The sequence below is a fragment of the Lichenostomus cassidix genome, chromosome 4, assembly GCF_008360975.1.
Source record: "Lichenostomus cassidix isolate B80296 chromosome 4, HeHo_3.0, whole genome shotgun sequence".
Taxonomy (NCBI): Eukaryota; Metazoa; Chordata; class Aves; order Passeriformes; family Meliphagidae; genus Lichenostomus; species Lichenostomus cassidix.
In genome coordinates this window covers 68,577,391-68,599,629 of record NC_139484.1, presented here as the reverse complement: position 1 = coordinate 68,599,629, position 22,239 = coordinate 68,577,391, and the positions used below count along the sequence as shown (strand labels likewise).

The following is a 22,239-nucleotide window of genomic DNA, read 5'->3' as shown; positions in this document are numbered from 1 at the left end:
TAACTAAAAGGAAATCTCAGTAACTTGCATATTTCTTTTCATTAATGCCAAAAGCAAAAACTATGCTTTTACTTGTTTCATTTAATTTGCTTTAATCCAAGATTATAAAGGAAATTCAGTGGAGTAATATTTTTAACTACTCTACCTAACTGGCTCCAGTAATTGCATATTTGAATTTTGTTTCCATATAAGTATGGAGAGGTTATGTTGTCTCAGAGAGGCTGAAATCTCTTGCGTGTTTAGTTTAGCAGCAGACTGTCACAAATGCAATTGCAATTGATCAGCTCTGTTCTTAACAGGATTCCTGCAGTTAATGGAAATTACTATAAAGAGCTTCAGGGCATAGGAATAATTGGATCACTAAAAAAAAAAAAAAAGAATTGGAGGGGAAAAAAGGTAGGACAAGATCAACATAACTACTTTTTTTTAAAACATCCAACGATTTCCAAAGATTATCTTACCACAGAGTACACCATCATGAAAACAAAATATTTTAATGACTTTTACAAGCCCCAAGCTACTCTTAAACAATGGGGAAGAAAATGCATAATGAAAAGCATTAAACACTTAGTATTGTCAGCTCGTTTAAACTAACAATCAACTGTGTATCTCTGGAAGGAATCATTCAAGTATCTGTATCTTCTGCCAAGAATAAGAGATTTTATGAAACTAAAAACAGTGAGAAAACTTTTACTGACCTGACTATTATTTTTGCAATGGTTTTGTCTCAGTTCTTGGTGCAAGGCTATGATCCTCTCCGGGCTTGTCACTGGGACAGGAGAAGCAGCACACACATCTGGGGTGATGTGACAACTGTGGGGGACATCCACCTCTGGCTGGGAGCTTGCAGGTATTGACCCAGGCATCCCATTCCCTTTGCCACCTGCCAGGTGATCCTCTGGCTCTCCTTTGGCCTGGGAAATGTCTGTGGAGGAAGGCAGCATCAGCCAGAGAAAATAGCAGTTTAAGAAATTCAAGATAGATTAAGTTTTCCAATGCTGATCATTTTGGATTGGTGGAAGCCATTTGGATGAGCTCATTAAAAGAAATAAGTTACAGAAGTTAACTATAAATAAAATACATTTAGGAAAATAAGGAAAAAGATAACATACCAGTTATTTCAGATGTGAAGCATTCCTGCACCTGTCTAAATAAAGAATCCTATATTTAACAACTCATCCTCAAAACAGAAAAAAGGATTTCTAAGCCTTAACTGCAGCTGAAAATTCACCTTGGAATATTACGAAAACCTAGATTAAAATTAGAAAAAACTTCCTAAGTATAAAAGTTGTCTCATGCTAGTTCTCTTGAAGAATCTCAAAATTTTTAACAGGATTCTGTTACACACATATTCTCTCACTCCACACTACACAACTAATTCCTGTTTGTCTACCTACAAATGCTCAAGAAAGTTAAGTTAAATGGACTTCAAAAGTGTGTTCTACTGCATGAACTCTTATGCAGACCCTCCTATTCAAAATAAAAATAATATTAATTCAGTTGATCTTAGTTCACCTCCAAATCAACTTTACCACCACAGCAAACTATCCTTTTAGAACATCTTCACTGAGCTGCAGCCAAATTTAGCAAGAAATGTCAGTTTAATTATGCACATTTTCATAACAGTCGCAAGAAGTAGAAGATCTCCCTGAATACAAATGACTACTACAGGGCAGTAGCATTTTATCATTCAAATACAAGTTTATTACAGCTAAGAGATAATTGTTGCATATTTTCTTGCAATTGCAAGCCTTGCCATTTCAGCCTTTGGGTTTTTGAAGAGTTATTTTTTTATTTCTAAAATTAATACACCCCATTATGCATTACCATCTCACTGCTATTAGTCCTCCTGCAAAAGTTCCAGAAATGCAGATACTATAAATATGCCAGGTCAGGAAGAATTACTTACAAGAAAACACATTTTACTTAAAATAATAAATGTGTTTTGCTCTGTGTATCTTTACTGAGTTTTAGCTACATCACTTGTATCCACCAAAAACGAAAAAAATCAAAGGACTCTGAAATGCCACAGCAGTGCAAGATTGCTCTGAAATGACCCAACAGAAAGATGAGCATTTACTGACAAGCTCCTGCATCTAAATATAGTTCTATTATGAAATTAAGAAGAACACATGGTATTCAAGTTGTTTTCCATTTTACCTCGTCCTTGGCTCCCCACTGTGAGCAGAGGGAACAGTTCTAATGAATTGTGGCTGTTGGTCTCCTTAAAGTACCCAGCACAAGGATGTGCTGCCAGATGAGACTGCAGCAGCAGCTGCCACCTGGATCATTTACTTCAGACTGAACAACAGGCCAGGGAACAAGGCAGGGACATCCAGGAATTGAAGGGCCACTCATATTGGCCAATTTGAGGCACAGAATTTAGATTGCTGCTCTTCCCTAAAAGATTTCCTTTCTCAATGCTGATTACAGAGCAGGTCTGTGACACTGTCTGGATCTTGCATTTGTTTAGGTAAGGTGGCATGAATACCCAAACATATCCTAGCACTGCAGACACAAATCAGCTGGAAAGTGAAAGCTCTACATTTGGATGTTCCCCTATAAACACAGGAGCCCAAGGCAGCTCCAGAAGCCCTTGGTTGCTTACCAAGGTTACGAGTGCAGTATCTCTCCCCATCATTCACAAAAAATGCCAGCTGGCTTAAAGCAATGGAGAGGTCACAAAGGTCAGCCCTGAAATGTTCTGAGGCATGATGATATTGGATCTAAAATTATTTGATGAGAATTTCCTCACTACAGGAAGCACAGTTAGAGGCATTTGTGGTGATGGATGAGAGTGAGCAGGAGCAGAACAAGTTCTGGAGCTCAATGACCCATATAAAGGCAAATCACTGTCCTCCTCACAGGCAGGAGAGCTGGTCAAGCTGCCAGAAAAAAAACCACTGCACCAAATCAGAGCTGTGACACTGGCACAAGCAATTTCTAGAAAAATAACCTCCTAGCAGGGTCATTCCTTTCCTTCAGCTGTTTACCCCACAGATCCTTTTGCCCCTTGGAATTAGCAACTTCCTCTGCAGCCAAAGTAGTGATGCTCAGCAGAAACCAGGGTTAATGCAAACCTGTGAGTGAAGATGCTACTACCCTCACAAACATTTCACAGTACAGTCTGCACTGTATTTGAAAGTTGGTATGATTCTCTCAAAAGAGTAATTTTTGTTTTGTCATACAATGAGTACTAAAGATTGCATTTTCTGTAGCACTAAGGATGCAGCTAAGCAAAATTCTGCATTCTATCTCAATGCCCAGAAACTGACTTGTTCTTTTTTAGGTTGGTTCTCTTTCTTTATTATTATTATTTTTACAATATTTATTCGATTTTCCTGTGATTTTTTTCTTTCCTCTCAATTTTCCACAAATTACCACACCTAGAAGAAATTAATATATTGTGATATTTGACCAAACTCAGAAGAGTGTAAACTTGCATAATGCCAAGTTCTAAAAGGACTGCTATTGTAACCAAAAAACACCATCTTCCCCAACACTACAATAAAGTAAGACAGTGATATCAGAGAGAAGATGAAAATGTTTTAGTTAATTTGCATATTTTAATTGTATGTTTTATGCTAATCTAAATGCTATCATTTATCAGAAAATAAAGGAAGGTTAGTTTTTAAAGTTTTTCTTTTTTTTAGTCATGATTATTCCTCTACTAGCATTTGCTGCTCTAGACTAATGCATGCTGCTGCCCATGCATTACAGCAAAAGCCACTGATAAAATATCTGTATTATGTATGCAGTCAAGAAATATATCTAAATCTTGTCAACTAAACCAAATTTTACTTTCAAATGGCACTAACCTTGAGAAAGAACCTTCTCCTCAGCCACCACAAATTCTTGAGATCCCCTCTATCCAAATGACCACTTACATAATTATTGAACAGCTTTATCAGTTATTTCACAGGACAGGCCAGGATGCCACTAACTTTTCTTAATCTGTATTTCATGGATTTCAGTATATTTAGTAATTTCTCTAAAGGTCAAAAATAACATATCTCTCGGCAATGAACTTTACCCTTCTTAAAAAAAAAAATGTAACTAATTCTACTCTTTCATCCAATTGGAATTCCAATTATTCAAGGCACATTTTTCGTAATGTCAGGTAAAAAAAAAGTCTCTTCCCGCAAAAAAAACTTTGTCTTGAAAGATTCCTTACTCTTGATCAGCATTGTCCCAAAAAGAATGAAAGTCCAAAGTTAAATTCTTTCTCCCCTCTGTGGGTGGGACTCATCAGACCAAAGCATATCTCCCCCTGGCCCCCCTGGCAACCAAAGGAGTCCAACTTCTATGGCTCTTCCCACCTCAGCACAGAATCCCAGGATGGGTCAGGCTGGAAGGGACCACCGTGGGGCATCTGGTCCAACCTCCCTGCCCAAGCAGTGTCAACCCAGACCACATGGCACTGGATTGTGTCCAGAGGGTCCCTGAATATCTCCAGTGAGGGAGACTGCACAGCCTCTCTGGGCAGCCTGTCAGTGCTCAGTCATCTCAGTCATCAGTGCTCTGCACTTACCTAAAGCAGGTACATAAAATGGGCAGGATAACCCCTTGGAAGTATGTCTTTCTCTGTATTAACTATGAAAATAAATAGATAAATTACCACAGATGACTGTCAGAAATGCAGACATCATACAGGAAATGTATCTCACCCCCAGTGCCAGAAAAGCCTCTGACCTTAACAGCCAACACAAACCATTTTAAGAAAAGCATCAGAGAATTTTATTTCAGGATTAATTCTTTAAAATATGATTCATAGGAAAACAGTAAGTGATTTCTTGCAAAGTAATGAGTAGAAATACAAACTAATAAACAAACAAAAAGCATTGTTCTACCAAAACCTATCTCAGAAGAATTTCCTTGACAGAAAGAAGAATTAAGCTATGCTATTCTGCACATTTAATTCCTATTCTGTAAAACAATTCACTGCACTGGACACATTCTTTGCCTGGAGCTTTCCATCCATAAGGTTTAAGATGACTGCATGACAAGCATTAAAAAGCACTGCCATTTATCCCTATATTCCTTGCACAAATTCCCTTTCAGCTCCAGGAAATGAGGGCAAAGAGCCACAATGGTTTCAGATCCACTATGGCAAGAATATATAAAATATATCATCAAGTCAAAGCCTTCCAGCACAAGAGAAATTGGATAAGTACAGCAGCATTTTCCATTACAGACATCTGGACAGAGGCTGTTGGCTCAATCATTTGAGGGAAAGAATTAAACACACCAGTTTTTCTCCACATCTATCCCAAAGAAGAGAGAGAAAAGCCCCCAAAATACTGCACAACTGTACTGGCAAGGCTGGGTCCATCTGAAAGGCAAGCCAAGCTTACTTGCTCCTCTGTGTGGTTCTCTGATACATCAAAAGCTGCATGGAAACTGCCTCAAGCTCAAGCCAGTCAGACTGTCTGTTTCTTAAACTGCCAGTAGATACCTAAACTCAGGAAAAACCAAGCCCCCTCTTTCACATTAGTTATCTTTCCCCTATTAGTTATCTGGAACATCTTCTCTTCCTTCCTGCTGTTACCAACCCAAGTGAAGCAGCTGCTGCAAAGCCATGTTCCAGTCCATTTCTTGTTAGATGTTTTGTGAACATGAATGTCCAAGATCAGTTGATGAATGTTGACCTGTGTTCTTTTCACTGGGAAAGGCAGAAAAACAGTAACTGTAAATAATGTCCATGAATTAATTCTACAAACGAAAGAAAGATGAGGCCAAGGTCCTTCCAATACAAAAAAAATTTTAAAAATCAGCATTTAAAAGGAGGTGATTAAAATGGGACATGACCAAAAGCCAAAGTGGACACATATTCAGTGTGTGACATTGGGCATGTGAATCCCAGCCATGGCACTGTGCTGAGTGCCACGTGCACCTGCTGCAGGCAGCCCTTGTCCCAGCAATGAGTCCTCTTCAGCCACATGCTTTCCATTTTCCAGACACAAAACAAGAAAAGGTTTTGAAGTATTTCTATCGCCAAAATTTATTATCGCTCCACTCCAAGGGGCTGCAATGGCTTCTCAATTTAACACTTTTAAAAAGAAAATGTATTACAAAGGCTTAGAAATTAACTTCTTCATGCCTCCAAAAATTTCTAGTCTGTATTTGACATACATTGTCATTCCAATGCCTGCTCAAAAGACCATTTTTTTCAAAACTAAGAGGCAGCATTTGCTCACCATCCTGCACAGAATTTTTGCTTTCACCACACTGACATAGGTGGTGGATGAAAAAGAATTGAAATAAACCCCCTTCTGTGCAATCATATATGTTTATTATGATAAAAACCCACTAAAATTACATTAAATTATATTAAATTGCTCAACTAAACTAAATTACAAACAAAGAGCTTCATGGTTTACAGTTTATGGCACATAAACTGTACAGTTTATGGTGAGGAAAAGTAATTTGAAACCTAGTCCTCTTGAAAGGGATTTGAAAAGAATATTAAGAGAAGGAAAAGTGGCTTTGTTTACTGGACATATTATTCTAGCACATATCTGACCTCACTGAACTGTGCACTGCTGGAACAAAATCATAAGATACTACATTATTCAAGCAAATTTTATTTCTCACTCACAAACATTTGAATGTAATGCTGGGCTGTGAAAATAATCAAGAATGACAAGCCTCAAAATGCATGCTGCTTTGCTAAATTGAACTGATGGAAGTCTTGAATTAGTCAGCAAAATAAAGCCATAGGGACAACCAGGATTTATCATGTCTGAGAGCAGAGCCTTGAATGCTGAAATTGAAGTCTGAAGAGAAGCTCCAAAGATGGTGGGTTCTGCTTAACACTGTCTTTGTGGTTTAGTATTTTAATTGGGATGAACACTAAGGAGAAAATACTTCTGGCAAACCAAAGGAAATGACCAACCATCCATTGTGTCCCAAAAAAGGAAAGAACTGAAGCTCACTTTGGTCTGCAAGCACAAGTAATGTGGTGATGTCCATAAGTTCTCCACTGAAGCTGGGGCATCCTAGCACCAGCTGGAGCAGCTCTATCCCCTCCACACATAATTCCATGTACAAATTAAAAGGGCTAGGCACTGAATTGAGTACAGAGTCCCTTTTCCCTTCAAAGGGCTCTGGATCACCTCTTCATGCATCACTGCAAACTTTGAGCTGAAATTCATCAGTAGGCCAAGGCACAGAGGTCTGCTGCCAATGTGTTACAGCTTCCATTTGTTTCTGGGTCCAGTAATGAATAAGGGCAATTGCAAATCTTTAATTTAAGAAGGTAAAAAAAAAGTGGGGAAAAAAAGCATTCCATCAGGTTTTGTATAGTAGAATTCAAATGTTAGGAATGCTGTAGAAGTGAAAGCTGAGGGGAAGGAAGGAATTAGCTTTCAAAGGAATTTTATGTAAGTGGATGTTGGGCATAGCTCTGGAATCTTAGATGTGAAGTCCATTGAGAATAAGAGTTGAAAGCAAGAAATGAAACTTCTGAGATGAAAAGTCTGTTAACTTCAGCATACGTCTACAGAATTCAGTATGAGATTTTTTAAACCAAAGGAATGTATCACATGAATATTAAATAGTCTCTTTTAATTTTTTTTTTTATTGTAATCATTATTAAATTAGTAGTAGTGAAACTTAGACAATTTTAATTGAAGTGTTTTCCACTGGAAACCTGATGCATAGAAATGTACATTTTTCATGGGAATACCCAACTCTCCCTTGGCAGGAAAGATTTCCTCTGTTACATGTGGAACTACTTATCACAGAGCAGAAGGGCCTTAAGCTCAATGTCAAGATGCCCAGCAAGAGCCAGTCTGTTCCCTGCATGATAAAAAACCCCAGGCTTGGATCCTGTTTGTGCCTGAGCCCAAGTGAGACCCCTGACCACTGCAGTGTTGGACACCATGGGAAGAGGTCTGTGCTCCACTTAGTATGAGCATCTGTCAAAGCAGGGAATTTAATGTGGGGCTCTGTGCTGCAGACAGGATCACTGGCTATCAGAATATGGATTCAATTTAATTCTCTCTTCTTGAACCTTCTCAGTTTTGTGATAACTGAACAGTGAGGGAGACAGTGTGAGCGTGAACAGTATTTTGATATTTATTGTGTTGGGAAGCTTTGCTAATGCTCATCTATCACAGCAATGTCTGAGAAAATGTCTGAAGGCAGTGGAGTCCTATCTCCCTTCTGAGAGATGAGTTACCAGCTACTGTCACATAAAACACTCCTGCAGTGGGAGCTCAGTGAGACAAGGGTGGACCCACACGTGAGGTACTCAAAGGAGACACAGCTAGACAGAGTCCTGTCCCATCCTGCAACCAGCAATCAATCCACCTTTTTCTTAAGAAGCACTTAAATTGCTTCTTGCCACAAAAAAAAGTACAACCAAGTGACAGCTTGCAACACTTAATAACACTGTAAGTATAAACACTATCAACATGACACAGAATACCACTCCATGTGTAAAAATGCAAAATCATCAGAAAAATAACCCTGTGGATTTACTATACTATATGCCCATTTTGAGCATCTTCTGCCTATGAAAATGTCAAGTGTCATTTAGATAAATCATTTTTATATATTCATTTTGCAAGGCATTGTGTTAGCTAAAGTACAACATATACCATGAACCAATATTCTGTGTTCTGCTGTGACAAGCAGAATATATATTATACAAATATTATACAGATGTGTAACACACAGTATTTCCTCCCCCTCCCCCACTTTTAACCAGAAAGATTCTACTTGAGTGTACTTGACACAAACACTACAAAATATTGTTTGGGTACTTTTACAGGCTTTGTTTAAAATAATACAAAACAGAAAATCAAAAGGAAAAAAGAACTTGCTGATGGCTACTGAAGTGCTGCAAGGGAATTCCTGTTTCTTCATGTTGCCAGACTGAGATTCCTGTCCTTAAGAATGTCTTCAGGTAGGTGCTACTCCAAAATTAGGAGGTCAATTCCCAGCATACAAGATATTAATGACAGTATTGAACAGAACCAGACATGAAATAGGCTGTATCCCACTTTTGCCTTGTCAGAGAAACACAAGTGACTAATTCCCTTTTGAATACAAATGTCCACTGAGTTGACTTAAATCTTAAAACAATTTACTGTTGACCTTTTTTCCCCAACTTCTTCAGAAATCTGAAAAAATGTATTGCGCAGTAAAGAAATGCAAAATTCATATTTAAAATGAAATTGGGAAATATGTGCTGCATTATCCATCAGATACTCAGTCAAAATGTTAGGGAAGTGTTTCTTGCATGGAATACTGATGCACTTTGACTTAAGGTCCTGAAATTTAAACCCTGAATAAAAAAACAGTAAAACGGCCAACTCCACTGATGTGCTTGAAGCAACATTTATATAAAGCAATGAAATATATTTTATAATTGCACATTGAGTCTGAAAAAACACCTTGAAAACCACCACTTAATTCAACAGTGGAAACATGAGGATCCTGCAAGGAAGTACAAACACTTACCTCTTGATCACACATTGGTGTAAAAGCAACCATGTAATCTGCCAGGGTCATGTCATTCACCAAGTTTTTCACCTCTTCATCAAATGCAGAGTTAACAATCCCATGCCTGTGGAATTCACCCTGCATTCTCCTAATGAAGCTGTTCCTTTCCTGGCACTTCTGGGTGAGGCAAGCCAGCTTAGCCTGTGTGACATGAACACATACACATTATATGGTTTGGTGATTTTCACTCCCTGCTGAGACTGCATGATATTTTGTGTCTGATCTATGAATCCACACGTTTTGACCCAAAGCTACAGATTGCATTCCATGTCTCCACATCATTAGGTGCCTCTGCACCTTCAAGAGCAAAACGTGTGCACAGATAAACTGGAAAGAGATGTTCCCTTTCCATGTTCCCCTTTTGACAGGCTGAAGAGTAACCTTGCAATAATGTCAGCAAGCCTAAGCTAAAGCCCAGTAGCATGCAGATAATCAGGGACAACTGCAGAAGCAAGCACAGGCACAGAAGCCTGTAAGCAAAGGGGTCACCTTGCGTAGGTCCCGAATCAGTGCTCAGGGAAACACAGTACCTTCAGAGGAGCCAATGTCAACTTCACTTCAGACTTTCTCTTCTGCAGTTCTTTCTCCTGAAAGGTTGAAAAATATCCTGCATTAATTTATTCAAGTATCACTGTAAAATACTCTAGCAGTTTTTCGGTATTTGTTTTAGACCTGACTTTGAGGTGTACACTTTGCCTATCTGTGTGACCCTGTATCACAAACAAGACAAATCAGTGTGAGGAGCTTGTTGCACACAGATAGGCTCTGGCATACAAACACTGCCCTACTCACATTAGCATTGGTCCTAAAAATTAACAGAGGCTTTTGGATGTTCTTAGATGGTTCTTATATCAGTGAAGTTATTTCATCAAAGCAGCATCACAGTAAAGACTTGCTATGCTTCATTATTCACTCATGTTCATATTTACTCTGTGAATCTTCCAAAACATTCTTTGGGGAAAATTTTTCCCTTTCCTTAGCAATGTTATATTGTACAGTTAGAGAAAAAGGAGGGATTTTTCCACATGTATGTTCCACTCTGAAAAGTGAACATCAACAACCTTTGACACAGCTGATACGTGTCCTCTATTGGGAGGTGAAGCAGGGTGGGCCAGATGACTGTACCTTATAATCTATTCCTGGTAACCCTGCTTTCTGATTATGCTGGAAAAAACCCAGTATCTCACCAGGTAAAATACATTTCCATTATGAACCAACACAGTATTTTTGACAATAAAGTACAGATTCCTTTGCATTCATTTAGCCTGACAATTTATATTTCTATAAAGTTTACAGTAAATATATGCATCATAAAAAAAACCTCCTTTGTGGGAACTCAGTTATGCTGAAAAAGGTCACATGGTCCTCAGCTAATAAATTGTGGGCTTGGGAGGAATCAGAGTAGGCAGGACAGGGGAAACATGTCTTTACATTCAACTAGCACTGGGGGAACAAAGAAAGAGCTGGCAGTAGCTCTCTGCACTGGAAGCATTCAGTTCTTGATGAGGCAGGGAGCAACACATTTTGCTGATGCAACAGAACAATTAGGATTTGCCCATTTACATGGACAGCACGTCTCTCCCTTTACTCACCTACCACCTGAGATGACACCAGACACTACAAAACAATTTCATTTTACCAGCACTGCTCTTCTAAGAGGCATCCTTCAACCCATGCCTGAGAGAAGCCACTGACTCTCTTTACAGGGTTGGTTTAGAGAAAATTACAGCACATGACCAGCTAGGACAAAAAAAAACAAAGCCACCACCAAACAAACAAACAAGCAACAACAAACAAAACCCAAATTTGTAGAAAGGTGGATTTACTGTGGAGAAAGTAGAATGAAATTTGTTCCCAATAGGGAGAAGACAGTAATCTCTTGTATTTCAGAGTATAGACAGAGGAGAAGCGTGTTCCACTTGCTCTATCAGGCTATGAAGAACAAAGAGCACTATTGAGAATATGCCATTTACTAGCTATTTCAGAGTCTGATGGGCAATTCCAATTTGGCTCACATTGTAACCATCATTCCTTTCCAAAATACACTTCCCAACAGGAGAGAAAATGTAGGGGAAAGAAGTCCTAGGAGGAATTTGTTTCCACACAATAGTTCAGTAGCTGTAGTCACACTTAGAGCAGCAGCTTTGCTGTCAAACTGTAAGGCAGCAGCTTTGTAAATCTTAATGTCTGTGCCTGCCCTGGTTTGCCAGGTGAAATATAATGCACAAGTATAAAAACTGCTTGTGTAAGTACACTTCTGCATACATGGGGGTTCTCACCAGAATAACTATGACAAAAATCCAACCCACACACCTGTCTGAAAATGTGTTACTGAAACTTAATGTGTAACCCTAGCAGATGAACCAAAAAAGTTAGGAAAGACTCTATCAAAATTCTTTCACTAGCTTTGTGTTTCATAATCTGATATACTGGAACAAGAGAGTTGGGAATGTCAAAAATCCTGACAATTTAAGCCAAGGAAGTGGCTCTGTAAAGAATTTCAGCATGAACTGTGCTTGCATTACACTATGGGGGTTAATTACAGCAGAGACTGAACTTTCATGTTCGTCTATCATTTTTCCATAACATGGATCACTCAGGCAGTTTACATATTTTCCCTATTTCTCTGAAGGCAGGGGTACTTTTATATGCCTGGAAACTATTTAATTATCATCAGATTCATTCCCAGGAAAGATGATTTTGCTTCTTCCCTTTGAAAAGAAAGATGTAGAATCTGAAGTCTAAGCTCACATGTAAGTACTCAGAAAACAATTTTATTATACCTTTTCATGTAGCTGAGCCTGAAGGAGTTCCACTTCATTCTGCAAGTCATGAAACTGATTTTGTAATGCAGCCTGGTCCCTGAGCTGGGCTTTCAAGGTCAAGACTTGCTGCTCCAATCTCTTACTGTCTATTTTATTCACCTCTTTTTCCTGGGCATCCTTCGGTGTGTACACAGGCTAGAGAGAAAATAAACAGATTTTCAATTTAGGTGCGTAAAACAACAAAAATATTCTTAATTATGTTTCAGATCATGACACTTAACAATCAATATACATACCTGCCTTATGCATCAAAAAGAAGCAAGCTGATATAAAATGTATGATTCTGAAACATTATAAATATATTAGCACTAATATTTTGCACTAATCTTAAACTCTTTATATGTAAGGAGTACTAAACCCTGTGAGAGCAGGTATAGAACTGGATTATAACATTTCTTCAAGGTAAATATTTGTATTGTAATAATTTAATAAATGGGGAAACTGGGCAAAGACAGATTAAGTGACCAATCTGTGGTCATATGGGGAGTAAGAAAAAAACTCAAAAATTCCCAGTCTCCTACTTGCACAAGAAGCTATATAATATGCTCCTTGTTTTCCTACAAATATTTATCTCAGAGCAATAATTCCTCTCTCCCAAATAGACATTTGTTCTGGAAGATTATTAATAAAACAAATCAGATTTTAAGTATAAATTCCTAAAATATTTTAAAATAAAATATTTCTTACATTAAAATGTAATACTAGTGATACAGAACAAGAGAAAAAAGAACCTTCTGAATTTAACTCCTCCTCCCCCACTCTCCAATTTATTTTCTCCCCAATTTCATGCACTTAGATTGAAAGGATTAGTGAGAGCTTTAGATTGATGGTCAGCATCATAAGGTCAGCTCCTAGAAGTGACACTGCCAGATTAAACATATAGATTTAGAATGAGGAAAATCTGAAGGAGAAGGAAGTATCCTGCTACTACATTAAAAAAATATTGGGTTGATACACACTGCTGGTCAAGATTTCTGATAACACAGTGTATTAGTAAGCCTAAAAGATTAAGATAAAAATTATAGTCACACACTATGATGTACTGTGGTAAAACCACATAACTTTCTGACAAAACAGAACAATGATTTGATTTTATTGGTTACAAACATTGATACAAGTGAGAGAGGGGCTAATACCCACCCCTGCTGCCACAGTAAATTTCCCCCTGGATTTCTGAAGCCTTTCTGGCTTTGACAGCCCTGACTACAACACCCTGAAAGCACCATTCCACAGGGAACAGCAAACTGAAGAGACACATCGCATCACTCTGCCTGCAACACATCACTGCAACACAGAGAAAAACAGCAATGTGACATTGTCACAGTGCTCCTGCTCACGATGTGAGTGCACAGCGTTGGAGCAGGTCAAATGCTTTGTACCAAACTTTTTGGCTCCCTCTTGCGTCAAGAGAACAATAGGAACTGCAGCACTCATCAGGATGGATCAGAGCAGGGCTGCAGGGACAAAAGCCTGGGGATGAGTCCATGCCATGGTATTTCCCTCATCTTCTCTCCCACACAAATAGTATGTTAAAATCAAAAAGGGAACACTCCCTAACTGAAGATGCTTTACAGACAAAAATGTGGGGAAATAAAAAAAAATGCATGAAGATTAAAGACAGAGAGAAGTTCGACAGAGAATAGTTCCTCTTTCCTTTTGCCTTTTGCTGACCCACTAGCAGTTTTCCTGTAGTTTCAAAGCACAAATGAGACCTACAAGATTTATATGTGAGCACTCTGTCAGATGTCCCAGTTTGCAGTGACCATAGGTTATGTAGCAAAGCTCTGAAAGGATGAAGGACCCAGCAGCTGGGACTGGGAAATAACCAAAGGATAACTAATCCCAAAACATGGCATTTAACACACTGCATTTTTGTAAAACCTGGCAAGATCACTAGTCTTTGAAGTTGCCACCTAAACTTTAAAAATAGTATCTTCCTCTTGTGTGTTCTTGTCTGAAAACTTAATGAGAAAATGAGAAGAAATATGACCTTTTTTGCTACAGGCCATGACAGTCATCAGGGGCTCACTGGGGAAGCCTGGTGCTTTATTTACTGTGTACATTTCATGTAAAATTCTTCTGTTAATTTTTAAAGCTGTAAATAGTACCCTGCCCCCTTCCTGCTCACCCACATATTTCTCTTAAACTCAGCCACAGCACCACAGCTCGGAAGGCCACCTCAACATCCCAGAAAACTCACCCAAACATTCCCAGGCTAAAGCATATTTCACCTGTTAGCAACTTCACTGAAATAGAGTACTAGCAGTAAGCTGGAAATACATTATCTTAGCTCTCTTTTACTTGAAATGAATAATATAATGAGAGCCTTATGAAGCCTCAGGTGAGAAGTAGGATCCCTGGGCATCAGGGACTGTATGATGCAACTGCAAAAAGTTCCAAAAGACACACTCAAAACAAGCATATCTCAAAGAATTTGGGTTCTTGGCCCAGAGTGATCACATCTTCACTTCTTTCAATCATTGCAGCCAGAAGTGTTCCAGAAAAATGAAGTTTAGAACACAAAAAAGCATAAATGACTGTGATTTACCACCTAAGAGTTTATTAGTAACTCTGCAGAATGAAAAACTGTTTTGGACATGGGTGGTAAGTACTGAAAACAAAACCAGGATCACCAGTCAACAAAACTGCCCTCAGGAAGTGCAATGATGCTAGAAAAGTAGATAATGATCTTTTTTGTGACAAAAAGTTTTGTTGTTTTTTTGTTTTTGTTTTTTTTTTAATCTAGAAAAACTTAGCTCATATTTTAATGCCTTACACAACCACACTATCAACAGCTTGGTGTATATCAAAACGTTTATTTTAAAAGAGAATTACTGAAATTAAGTTGACCTTTGTTAAGATATAGCTACTCTATTTTCTATCATACTACTTGCTAGATTTCGCCAATAAAATCAATATAATTTAGTTAAAATGCAATGGACTTGAATTATGCAGATAATTAGTTCTGCCACCAAATAGTGCAACTGAAGGATAAACCCAGCTCTGTGATGTACATGGACTGCATCCTTGACCCTGGAATGAGACACATGTATTCAAAAATTTGACACTAACCCTACAAGTAATTCAGTTGGATGAAGAAGTCAGACCTAAATCAAACAGTATCACAGTATTGCATAAATATGTACTACTGATCAATAAACACTAATCTGGAAACTTTAGTTGCTGGAGGGATTTAAAAGTGGCTCTGCTTTTCAGTGAAAGGCTGACCTGCACTTTTTCCAGTGTAAAAACCTTCTGTCAAGGTTGAAGAATTTTTTCCCCATGTGAGTCATAGAAATAATTAACATCTTACTTAATTGATGAATATAATAAACAATAATTACTCCAGACCATCCCCAAACAAAAGCATTAAAGCTCCATTTCCCAAAAATGTGCCCAAAATCTTAGCCTCGTCTACTGAATTCCCAGAGGACAAGAACTACCACTGGACCTTCAGGAGGAGACCAGACCTTCCACAGGTTCACTGCTTCAACCTATACTTCACTTGGACTGCTGCCACCACCCTGACTAACAGGGTGTCAGGTTGTATCTGACTCTGTCAGTGTTTTAACTTGTATTATTGCATTTATTTTTAATTTTCCTGTTAAATTTTAATCCTGACTTGCAATCTCCCACTGGTTTGTTTTCAAATGAATACAATTGTATCAGGATGCTACATGCCAATACATCACAATGATAAGAAAAATCTGTAGCTCTTTTTCATAAAACAGTCTGAATTCAGCTGTGTAAACACCAGCCCATGGTGCCACATAAGGTGTACAGGTTAATCTGAAATAACTGCCTAGGACCTCCAGGTAGCCACCTACACTCTCAGCCAGGATGCCCTAAGGCCTCTGAGTGGGATAAACAGTGACATTTGGCAACTGATCTCAGAATCCTTGTATTTTCCAGAATTTGTTTCTATTTCCTTCCAAAGCCATATCTATCCAACCTGCTCAAAAATAATTTGAAAATATTGTAGATAGCCACAAATGTGCTTTTCCAGCTGGTTGAAATTGCATATTTTTTCTTTTCAGCTTATCAGTTAAGGAGAACAAAAATAATTTCAGGGTCAGCAGGTAAGTCTTTACAAAAGCTGCTTCCAGAAGATTATTCAGTAACTAAAAATCTTTCCATAAAACACTTTATTTTGGTGGAAAACATAAACCTGTATCAAGACAGAGAAGCACCTGAAATTTAAAAAAAAACTTTAATTTACAGCAAAACCAGAATTTCTGTGATATAAACACATTCCAGTGAGACTTTCCTCCATGTGATAGAAAGATTCCCTGGATTTTGGGGACACATATTTGGGCCACATGCATCCATTAAAGACTTTAATCCACACCATCTGTTCACAGTCATTTTGCCTGTCCAAATCCAGCAATCAGGGCTACAAGGCCTGAAATCAGGGCAAAAAGGCCAAACACTGGAAACACTGGAGATTCCTCCAACACCTTTCATTAAGGCCACCTGAAAATGCCTTTGGCTAAAGAGAGCAGAACAAGAGTTCTCCAAAAAAAAAAAAGGGAGGTATTTATAATGCCCATGCAGAGCCCAGACTCTGGACTATTCTGCAGACAGATGGTCTACCTTGCATAACATCTGCTCACTTTTAGGTTTCCAGGGGCTGGAGAGGCTCTACACTTGCTTCAAATCTATTCCTAATATCAGGAATGGGTGTTTCTGCAGCCAGAACACTCCCTCCCAAGGAATATGCTTTTCTCCATTCCATTCACATACATACCATTAATCTGCAGTGCTGCTTTCCCTGCATTTTGTCCCCAGCTTCTTGCTTAAGGCAGTCTAATTCTGAGAGAGCCTGTGTCAAGTGAGTTTTGGTTTCTTCATACCTTGTTTCAGCAAAACCAAGTTCTCTGTACCACTTCTGAGCCTAACAGGAAAACAAAAAAAGCAAAATTACTGAGTATAATTAGTTCAGTAGTGATATCATTTTTCAATACCAGCTTACAACCATGGATTTGAGGCTTCTCTCTACATCATAGCTTTTGAATTGTTATATATTGATTAAAATAAATTGAATTATACAATACACTACAATCTTATTGTAAGAAATTAATGCAATTCTAGAAGTACTTCTGTAGAATCATATCTCACTAGAGCTATGCCAAAAAAATTTTAAATTCATTTCTAAATGTGAAGGTAGCATGAATATTCTGAATCAAGTTTAAAAAAGAAGTGATGGATGCACACATAATTTCAGAGATTACATCCCTGAAAGCCCTCAGAGCAAATGAAAATAAATTTTTATCTGCTAGGCAGGGGGAAAACTTTTTCTGAGAAATGTGCCCTGGTTTCAGCTGGGACAGAGTTAATTTTCTCCTTAGTAGCTGGAACAGTGCAGCGTTTTGTATTCAGTATGAGAATCAAAACAAAAACATAAAAAATGAAAAATGCAAAGAAGGGGGAAAAAGCCCTCCATATTCTCCATATATTCACCTTGTCATTTTTTCTAGGGTGCCTTTTTCCCACTTACACACATTAACTGTAGTTTTGAAAACAAAAGCAAACCCAAACCCAAAAACCACAGACTAAGCCCTCAGCAGCTCAGCTGGTTGCCTGACAGCAAGCTCTTTCCTTTGTATGATGGATCATTTTTTCTCCCTTCTAGAAGCTAAGGTTTCACATTATTTTAAGCAAACTGAGGAAAGTATTGTAACACACAGTTTCCTTAAAACAAACAAAAGGATTAGAAGAATCCAAGTTTATCAGATTTTACAAAATAAATAAAAATAAAACTATCTCTTCATGTTCAAAACACAAAGTCAGAAGTCCTTGCCTAACCATCCAGCAGTCATGCAAATCCATCCCTTCATTCCAGCTGGCTCACCTGAAAACTGGGAAGTCTTACAAAGCAGCTGTCAAAGGACAATAATTTTGTATGACCACCATGAAAACCCTATGCTATTTTTCTTTTACATACTCAACACACCTATTTCTGCCAATGGTTTGTCCACAGCATGATGCCTGTTATAGCTCCATAAATAAATACCTGCCATAATAATACATTCTGCTTAGATATGCACAGAGTGAAGATTGACTAATAAAAAATTGGAATGTGAATATCTATGAAAGCTTCCTTGGATGGTGCCCAAAGAGCAGATTTACTTCACACAGGCACAGAATTACCCATCCAAACAAGGGTCCATGCAGGTGGTGCTGGACTTGGTGTTTGCTCCACAGCAGTGGAGAGCAGGGGCAGCACACCTGGCAGTGCCTCTGGATGTAGCAAAGCCCTGGCAGTGCCAGGCTGCACATGACCTTGTTTCTCATTGAAAACCTACTTTGAATTCAGGTTTGCAGTAACCCTTGCTGCTTCTGCTGCCTTCTCCTCCTCCTCACTGCCAGGGATGTGGAGGGAAGAATCCTTCCCAGAGATGGCAGAGTAGGCAGGCTGTTGTGAGTGCCTTTATCAGGCACTGTGCCTCTGCCACCGTGTGCTGCAGGAATGCAGCTTCACTTGACATTCTGACCAACCAGCAGTGACTGTGCCACTCAGCACCCAAAGATCAAAGGAACATTTTGGTTCTGCAGACCCGAGACTCCCCTGTTTTGTAAAAGTGTTAAAGCCTGGCAGAAAGAAGACAGCCATGTAAGAAAACACAAGAAAAAACAAATTTGCTCCTCAGAAATACATCAGAGTAGGTTACCTCTTTTTTTGATTTTTCTAATTCCATTTGCTGTATTTTTAGTTTCTCTTCTGCCTTCACGACTTGCTCTTTCATCATACTGTAGCTTTCAAACATGCTGCCCTGGATAGACAAAAAGACACAATGACTTCTCTCACCTGCACAAAATGGCACACAGTTGTTTATAGAACAATATACAGTTTCCACCTAAATTACTAAAAAAATTCACATAAAATCAAGGTATTACATATAAATATTTCCCCGTTGACTATTTTCAAGTGAAGTAGTAATTCTGCATTTATAAAAACTTAGTAATCTCCACAGAAATTCACTGTGGTGAATACATGATTACAGAGAAAGAACATGGATGAGAAATCCATCCTGAGTAAAGATCCTGTCTTTAGATATATGCTTCATATGCATCAAAACAAAAACAAAACAAACAAAAAAAATAGACCAAATCAAAATTATTAAATGAACATGTGCACCCTTTCCACCAAGACATGATTTTTTCAGCATTATAACACAAGTTTCCTTCTTCTGTTAGAACTTGTGGTAGAAGTAAAGGCTTAATGTAAAAGCTTTTACACTTGAAATGAGAGAAATAAATTAAAAAATGCCTGAACAATGCATTCTTTTAAGTATTATTTTTAACTCCGTACCTTGGTGTATCACTTCAACCTTCTCTAATACAGCACTCCAAAATAAACCTCTCTGGCATTTTGCCTTCTATTGCAAAGTTAACTTTAGCACCTCAGATCACATTAGAGCTTACAAAGTTTCCTCCCTCACAAAGTTACTTTAGCTTTGCCCTCCAAATGACATTTATATCTCCGTTTCTTTAGAAGATCCTACTGGACAACATTCCTTACTCTTATTATTTACCTTTTTCCCAGGAAAATAATCTGAAGGATCTATAGCCAGAACTCCCTGTTCTTCAGTTTGTGTTACACTACATGCTGTTTCAACTTTCTTTGGCTTAAGACCATGCTGTTGACTTTCTTCTTTCAGTTTTACTATATTTTTCCTTGTTCCTATACTTTTTTCTTTTCTCAGCTCTTCATAGGTGAAACCCAAAGAAGCAATTAATTCTTTCAATTCGTTATTTTCTAAAATAAAGTTTGCATTTGCTTTCTGAAATTCATCAAGCTGTTCTGAAGTTTCTTTCTTGATTCTGTCTATCTCTCTTTTCAGCACACCTTTTTCCTCCTGTAAGTCAGAAATGGTTTGATAATAGCTAGTTTTGCAATCTTGGAGCTCTGACACTAAGGTCCTGTATTTGTCTTGCTCACACTTTATCTCTGCCAAATGCAACAACAAATTTTCTTTTTCCCCTTCAGAAAGAGCTATTCTTTGTAAATGTCTCTCTCTCTCCTGTATCAATTCATTATATTTTGCTACATAGTTCTCCTTGTCTTGTAATAATTTAGCCATTTCTTTGAAGCATCTGCTTCTTTCTTCTTTTAGGTCAGACAGCAGCTGGAAATACCTCATTTTCCTTCCATTCAGGGAGAGAACACTCCTGTGAAGTTTACTTGATGCAATTGTCAATGAGTCTTTTTCAGAATTCCTATTTTTCTCTTCAACATATGAAAGATTCCTAGGGAAAGATTCAACTAAAAATGCTCCTGGGGTCATGGTGTTTTCTTCTGTTAAGTTATTGTAACACCCACCAGCGATCTCTTTCTCATTAAGTAAATTTTGGAATGGAACAATGTTAGCTTCATCTACTGCTAAAACATATTGAAAATAGGCATCCATCTCCTTTTCCAGGGCACACATCATCTGACCATATCTGTCATTCTCCTGTTGTAATATACTGACTTTTCTGGAGTAATTTTCATTCTCTTGCATCAATAGAAATATCCTCTGAGAACACTCAGCCACTGCTTTTTCCAGCACAGATATTTTCACATTACATTCACTTCCAGCTTCCAGGGGTGACAGATGACAGGAACATTCATAAAAACTGTTCCCTGGCAGGAATAATTTGCTTAAGCACACAGCCTTCTCTTGCAGAGGAAACATTAAGTTTAGTGGATACCTCTCTTCATCTGACCAAAAAAAATTCTGAGAGTATGCGTATTGCATGTTTTTAGCAGCTATTTTTTGACATGAGAAATTAGTCTCATTTGGTTCACATAGTTCCCAGGTCTGGTCTTTCCCTTTTTTCAGGCCAATATTGCTGGAGGGGCTTGTTTGGTGAGTTGGTTTCTGAGCCTGCCCTCCTTTCTCTTCCATTTCAGTCATGTCTTCTCCATTATATCTGCTATTCACATCAGGGATGCAGTTTTGTGAGATATTTTCTTCTTTCTCCATTAGTTCAGCCCTCCTTTCAAAACACTTTTGAAAGTCTTCAAAATCGACAGATAAACTTTGCGCATCCTGCATGCTACAGAGACTCTCTTTGTCTTCCACTCCTTGCTTCCCAGGCCTGAATAATTCAGTTTTGTGGAAAACTTTAGAACTTTCCTCAAGATCCCAGGTTACCTGCTCTTGTTGGGCTTTGTCATTCTGTATTTCTTCTCTTTCAGATCTCCCTGTAAAGATTTTTTGGTGATACTTTTCATCATCAACGTCTTTATCCAGACATTTATTTTCACTTATGCTTTTTGGCAGAATTTGCTTGTTTCCCCAATGATTTTCCATGTTGCAATTTTTTAGAGATGATGCAAAAATATCAGCCACAGTGGAAGGCAACTTTCCATGAAGTTCAGGAGCTTTGTCATAAAATCCTCCTTTTGCAACAATGCAAAGACCATCAGACCAAAAATTAGTATTTGTCTCACAGAAACTTAAACTCCTCACTTTCTCCACAGTGGTGAAAGCTGTTATGTGGCATTTTCTAGGTTCAAACAAGGTCAGTTGGAGCTTCTTCCTCATTGAAGCTTCAACCACAGAAGCAGGAAATGTCTTCACTGGTAGAGTTATAGCTTGTTCATTCAAGAGAAAAAAGGTTTCTTCATCTTTGGTTTCCTTACTTGTCTCATCATTAGAGAATTTCTCAGAACAAGGGGGAAGCAGTCCTGCTTCATGATGACTTGAGGTACACCTGAGCAAACTGAAACTATCTTCTAGAGCACTTGCCCTCTCTGGTCCAAGGGTGACCTGATGATAGTAAATAAGAAATTATTCAAACTGAAAAATATAAGCTAAAGCATATTGTTAATCATAATTTGGTTTTGACTTCGTCCATAAAATACTTAATTACAGATTGATGAGAAAAAAACATTTCCATACAGAGGGTTTTCAAA

General features: G+C 38.2%; 1 protein-coding gene across 2 annotated transcripts in view; it reads right to left on the bottom strand.

Annotated features, from left to right (window-relative positions):
• The window catches only part of C4H4orf50 (chromosome 4 C4orf50 homolog), an 84,516-nt gene that overhangs the window by 50,735 nt on the left and 11,542 nt on the right, over positions 1-22,239 (bottom strand). Inside the window, exons 7-13 of one of the 2 annotated variants that reach the window (XM_085059774.1) lie at positions 19,871-22,093; positions 19,007-19,108; positions 17,083-17,229; positions 12,294-12,470; positions 10,041-10,097; positions 9,470-9,651; positions 699-945 (exon numbers count right to left, since the gene is read on the bottom strand). In XM_085059774.1, coding sequence (XP_084915900.1) covers positions 699-945; positions 9,470-9,651; positions 10,041-10,097; positions 12,294-12,470; positions 17,083-17,229; positions 19,007-19,108; positions 19,871-22,093 — 3,135 coding nt within the window. Of the gene's footprint in view, positions 1-698; positions 946-4,918; positions 5,663-9,468; positions 9,652-10,040; positions 10,098-12,293; positions 12,471-17,082; positions 17,230-19,006; positions 19,109-19,870; positions 22,094-22,239 lie in introns of those variants that run through there. The other variant, XM_085059773.1, reaches the window with a different exon arrangement.